This window comes from Rhincodon typus, unplaced genomic scaffold (genome assembly GCF_021869965.1).
Source record: "Rhincodon typus isolate 14 unplaced genomic scaffold, sRhiTyp1.1 hic_rhity00006536, whole genome shotgun sequence".
Lineage (NCBI taxonomy): Eukaryota > Metazoa > Chordata > Chondrichthyes > Orectolobiformes > Rhincodontidae > Rhincodon > Rhincodon typus.
In genome coordinates this window covers 1-6,355 of record NW_025972174.1, presented here as the reverse complement: position 1 = coordinate 6,355, position 6,355 = coordinate 1, and the positions used below count along the sequence as shown (strand labels likewise).

The window sequence follows — 6,355 nt, the reverse complement described above, 5'->3', positions numbered from 1 at the left end:
ACCCCAGCATCAAAACTAAGTCTCCCTCATTTAGAACACTTTTTTGATCACTTGGAAGTAGCAGAGAGGACATTCCCTTGTCTGTGAGATATCGTGCAGGTAAGATCCAGGTCCCGTATTTTCGGTAAATTCCTGCCTCGAATTTGGGTGGGGAAGCATTCTCCTTTTGCTCAGATTCCTTTTGTTTTTTTTAACGTTGGCTGTTATCAGATGCCACTAGAAAATTTAAAAATGATTAATCTCCGCTGGTGCACTGTTATCAGTGTAATTGTTGAATTAATTGCATTCCTATGAAATGAACGGAGGGCTGCTGTGCAGTGCTAGTGTCCCTACCTCTGAGCCAGGAGGCCCGGGTTCATGTCCCACCTGCTCCCCAGGTTTGTAATAACGTCTCTGAACGGGTTGATTTTAAAAATGAGTTGAACGAGGGTGAGAGCTGTTTGTGTGAATCTGTTTAAATAACTAAAGAAGTTGCAGCGCTGTCTAATTCAAACATTAATCTTTTCACAGCGAAGCTTCCAAAGCAGCAAAACACTCCCAGTCGCTGCTTGGCCGTACAATGCAGCCATACCTGGAGCTAACGTTTACCTGTTTCATTCCTTCCCCATTGCAGCTTCTCCGTGGGAACCATGAAACCGCTTCCAGCTGCATCGTTGGTCCTTCTCTCGGTGATTAATTACGGCTCCTCTCAGAACACGACGAACCCGGTTCCGCACCAAGGCTGCGGATTAAAACTCCTGGCTCACTACGTGAACCTGTGCAGCCTGGATGTTATCTGGGGGATCGTTGTGGAGGCAGTGGCCGGAGCTGGCGTACTGACTGCATTCTTACTGATGCTCATTCTGTTGGTGAAGCTGCCATTTATTAAAGATAAAGAAAAGAGGAGTCCCCTGGGAATCCAGTTCCTGTTCTTGTTTGGCACCCTCGGCCTGTTTGGACTATCGTTTGCATTTATTATCCCCGAGGATGAGAGAACGTGCCCGACCCGGAGGTTTTTATGGGGAGTTTTATTTGCCCTGTGCTTTTCCTGTTTGTTGGCTCAGGCTTGGAGACTGCGCCAGTTGGGTTCCCATGGCAAAGGGCCATCAGGCTGGTTGCTGACTGGCATTGCAGTCTGCCTGATGCTGGTGCAGGTGATCATTGCAGTGGAGTGGTTAATTCTGACTATAGTCCGAAACCATCAGTCTGCTTGTCAATATGAGCAGATGGACTTTGTCATGGCATCGATTTACGTAATGTTCCTGATGGCTGTTACTCTGTTGCTCTCCACCTTGAGCTTGTGTGGAAAGCACAACAAGTGGAAGAAGAACGGAGCCTGTGTGCTTGTGACCATGTGCTTGTCCATCCTGATCTGGGTGGCATGGATTGTCATGTATCTGTATGGCAACAGGGAACTGAAGAAGCAGCCCCTTTGGGATGACCCATCCCTCTCCATCGCGCTGGTTTCTAACGGCTGGGTGTTCCTACTGTTTCACGCTATCCCCGAGCTCCATTGCACCATCGTCCCAAACAAACAAACCCCTCCTGATTACTTCGATGCCGTTCAGCCAAGAATTCGGGAGACGAACTTTGAAGAAGAATTACAACTTCCGCGCAGTTACATGGAAAATAAGGCTTTCTCTTTGGATGAATCTGGGGCAGGTAAAGAAAAACCTTTCCTTGTTTGGCACTTTTGGCAAAGTTTGCCTCACTGAGAAACATCGAGTTTCCATTTATTGTTGCCTTTCTTTCCTCTAGCCAAAAAGAAATGCATGATTTCCCGGGTAACACGTAGAAAATGGGAGATCAATAGTCCTGCCCACGAGTTAATTCATTCCATTTTTACTGCGAGATATTGGAGTCCCTCTCAACTATACCGTGGGAGGATTCATAGAGGACTGGTGCAGCTCGGTAATATGGGTAGAAGTCAGGGATAGGAAGGGTGAAATGACAATGTTGGGTACACTACAGGCTTCCCAACAGCCAGTGGGGGGGGGTAGAGAATATGTAGGCAGATTTTGGAAAGATGTAAAAACAGGGTTGCCCTAGTGGGTGATTTTTATTTAAACTTCCAATGTATTGACTAGGACTGGCTGCATGCTAGGGGCTTAGAATATTGAACATAGAACATTACAGTGCAGTACAGGCCCTTCGGCCCTCGATGTTGCGCCGACCTGTGAAACCAATCTGAAGCCCATCTAACCTAAACTATTCCATTATCATCCATATGTTTATCCAATGACCATTTAAATGCCCTTAAAGTTGGCGAGTCTACTATTTTTGCAGGCAGGGCATTCCACGCCCTTGCTACTCTGAGTAAAGAACCTACCTCTGACATCTGTCCTATATCTATCACCCCTCAATTTAAAGCTATGTCCCCTCGTGCTAGCCATCACCATCCGAGGAAAAAGGCTCCCACTGTCCACTCTATCTAATCCTCTTGGATGGGACAGAAGTTGTAAGGACCATTCAGGAGGCATTCTTTACAATACATAAACAGTCTGACCAGGGAAGGGGTTATACTGGACTTGGTTTTGGGTAATGAGTGCAGCCAGGTGAGTGAAGTTTCAGTGGGGGATTATTTTGGGAGGTGTTATCATAATACAGTGAGTTTTAAGATACTCGTGGATTGGGATAACAGCAGTCCTCAGGTGAAGGTGTCCAACTGGGGGAAGGTGAACTACAACAATATCAGGTAGCAACTGGAGAGTGTTGACTGGAGGTGGCTGTTTGAAAGTAAATCCACATTGGACACATGGGAATATTTAAAATGGCAGTTGATAGGAGTTCAGGAATGGCACGTTGCAGTGAGAATGAAGGATAGGAATGGGCAAGTTACATGAACGTTGGATGACCAGGGATGTTATGACCATTGTCAAAAAGAAAAGGGAAGCATACATAAGATCTAGGAGCATGGGAACTGACAAAGCCCTTGAAGCATATAAGTAGGAACGAACTTCAGTAAGGAATTATAAGGGGTCATAAAAAGTCATTAGCAAACAGGATTAAGGAGAATCTCAAAGTTTCTTGTAGAAAGCAAAAGGGTAGCCAGGGAAAAGGTTGGTCCACTCGAGGACAAAGGAGGGAATCTGTGTATGGAGCCAGATTTAGGTGAGGCCCTAAACAAATAATTTATGTCAGTATTCACCAAAGAGAAGGAATTGGTGGAGGATGATATCAGGGAAGGTCGTGTTGAATTTCTAAGCCAAGTTGCTATTAAAAAGGAAGAGGTGTTGTGCATCTTCAAAAGTATTAGGGTAGATAGATCTCTGGGTCCTGATGGGATCTATCCCAGAATATTAAGGGAGGCAAAAGAACAAATTGCTGGAGCATTGACAAACATCTTTGTATTCTCTTTGCTCATAGGTGAGGTCCCAGAGGACTGGAGAATAACCAATGTTGACCCATTGTTTAAGAAGGGTAACAGAGATAAACCTGGAAATTACAGACCTGTGAGCCTCATGTTGGTGGAAGGGAAATTTATTGGAAAAGATTCTGAGACAAGATCCATACGCATTTAGAAACAAATGGTCTTATGAACAATAAACAGCATGGTTTTGTGTGAGGGAGATTGTGCTTCACTAATTGATCAAGTCTTTTGAGGAGGTGACAAAGATGATTGAAGGAAAAGCAGTTGATGTTGTCTACATGGACTCCAGTAAAGCTTTTGACAAGGTCCCTCATGGCAGACTGGTACAAAAGGTGGTGTCACATGGTATCGGGGTAAACTGGCAAGATGGATACAGAACTGTCTCTGTCATAGGAGACAGAGGGTAGTGGTGGAAGGTTGTTTTTTGGAATGAGGATTATGACTATTGGTGTCCCATAGAGATCAGTTCTGGGACCTCTGCTGTTCATGGTCTGTATGATGATTTGGAGGAAAATGTAGCTGGTCTAATAAGTTTGCAGATGATACAAAGATTGAAGGAGTTGTGGATAGTGAGGAGGATTGTCAGAGGATATAGATCAGTTGGAGGTATGGGCAGAAAAATAACAGAGGGACAGATATGAGGTGATGCATTTTGGAAGGTCACATACAGATGGAAATTATACAATGAATGGCAGAACCCTGAGTATTGATATGCAGAGGGATCTGGATGTGCAGGTCCACAGATCACTGAAGGTGGCAGTGCAGGTAGATGAGGTAGTATTTTTTTAAAAGGCCAATGGCATGCTTGCCTTCATTGGAAGGGGCATTGAATATGAGGTTAGACAAGTTATGCTGCAGCTTAAAGAACTTTAGTGAGGCCACTCTTGGAATATTGTGTACAGTTCTGGCCACCACCATCTCTGGCTACCAGAAGGATGTGGATGCTTTGAGGGTAGAGAAAAGGTATACTAGGATGTTGCTTGATATGGGGTTTCTTAGCTATGAAGAATGGTTGGCTAGACTGGGTTTGTTTTCACCAGAATGCAGGACATTGAGGGGTGACCTGATAGATGTTTATACTTTGTGAATGGCATGGATAGAGTGGAAAGTATGAGGCATTTTTCCAGGGTGGAGGGGTCAATTACTAGGGGACACAGGTTCGGGGGTGGGGGGGTTCGGGGGGGGGGGGGTGGGGGGGGCGCGGTGAGGGTAGTGGAGGAGTTTGCAAGAAATGTGCGAGACAAGCTTTTCTCTCAAAGGGTAGTGAGTGCCTGCAATGTGATGGTGGAAGCAGACACAATAGCAGCTTTCAAGAAATACCTGGACGAATACATGAATAGGCAGGGAATAGAAAGATGTGGATCCAGTAAATGAAGACTGTTTTAGTATGGAAAGGCAAAATATGTCAGCACAGCCTTGGAGGGCTGAAGGGCCTGTTCCTGTGCTGTATTTGTTTTTGGTTCTTTGATATTACTGAATGTTTCTAGAAAAATACTGGCTGCTGGAAAGGCTGCACAGGCATATTAACTAGAAGTGTTTACTGCATTCAAATGTTGTAAGACGTCATACATTGGTTTCTCTTGATTACTGGGATTTCTTTTTAGCTAGGTCATGCACTGAAGTAATGGAATAAAATATTGGATTTTGGAGTTTGAGGTTTAGTTGTATCATTTTGGTTTTATACTACTATGCAAATTTTTGTCTTTTATTTTACCCCACCACAGCTTTTAAATCAGGATTTCGCAATGGCAGTCTGGGTCATAGACCAAATATTCAACTTCGCAGTAATGTCTACCAACCCACTGAAATGGCAGTTGTTCTTAATGGTGGAAATGTAAGTTTTTTTTTTCTTATAAAGAAAATTTTGTTGACCCTTAAACTCTTGTTGGAAAAGCTATGTTTTAACTTTATCTAAAAGTGGAGAAATTGTAAATTAATACAAGCCAATCATAGAATATCAACAAAATCATGTTTGAAACTATATGGTTTGGAATTATTAAAAACATCTTCTGCAGTGTTAGGTAATTATCTTGTCAAATATTAAATTAAAATTCCAATATGTTTCAACATATAACATTTCCGCCTTTGCTGTCATACATGGACTTAAAATAAGCAACTATTTTACAGGCTCACTGTCTATGTAAAGTCTCTAGCCTTAACTGCACCATCTTCCCCAGCTGCCAACAGAAACTGAACCAGTGTATGTGCAATCTCAGCTTTCTGTTCTTGTGGGTGACTTATTCAATTGAGCTCAACATCCCCATTAAGAAATGTTTTCATAGGTTACCCTCCATTTTTTCTTTTTTAAAAGAAGTTATTTTAGCCAAACCTTAACTTTTTTTAGGCTGTATTAAATGCTCTGTTTTTCTGAATTGATTTGCAAGTAGTGGTAGACTGTGTCCTGTACGGGACACAATTATGGGTTCCCCACACACCAGCCCAGCCCCAAATCCTGGCTAAAAATTAGATAGAGATGTTGGGGAGGACAAGGTGTGGTGTGCCCAATATCCCAAATGGCTGCCGAGCAGCAATTTTATGGTGAATTCAATGGTTTGTTGCTTTAAGGCAAGACTTCTCCTGGAGGAGATTGTATTAGGTAGCAGCTTGTAGTGCCCGCAGTGCTACTGGGATTATGGGCAATTTCCAAAGCTGAGGAAGCCCAAGTAATTGTTACGCTCAGAGCTGGGAGTCAGGTGGAGTGGAAAAATACACTGAGATGCTGGGTTCAAGAGGTTGGCGGGGTATGGATACTTTTGTTGAAATGGGGGTGACTTTTAAAATTAATCTCTGGATGTGGGTGTTACTGGCTCAGCAGTATTTCTTTGTTCATTCCTAACTATGCACAAAGATTTTGGTGAGCTGTCTTCTTGAACCACTGCAGTCCACACCCTGTGTAGGTTGACCCATAATGCCCTTAGGGAGAGAATTCCAGGATTTTGACCCAATGACACTGAAGGAAAGGCAATTATATTTCTGAGATAGTAGGAACTGCAGATGCTGGAGAAT

At 43.5% G+C, this 6,355-nt stretch overlaps 1 protein-coding gene across 1 annotated transcript; it reads left to right on the top strand.

Annotated features, from left to right (window-relative positions):
* Nucleotides 1–619: 619 nt before the first annotated feature.
* Nucleotides 620–5,183, top strand: gprc5ba (G protein-coupled receptor, class C, group 5, member Ba; the record flags this gene model as incomplete). The annotated part of the gene is made up of 2 exons (XM_048594163.1): nt 620–1,641; nt 5,074–5,183. Coding segments are annotated over exons 1-2 (1,122 nt in total), but the record flags the coding sequence as incomplete, so codon positions are not given.
* Nucleotides 5,184–6,355: the final 1,172 nt, after the last annotated feature.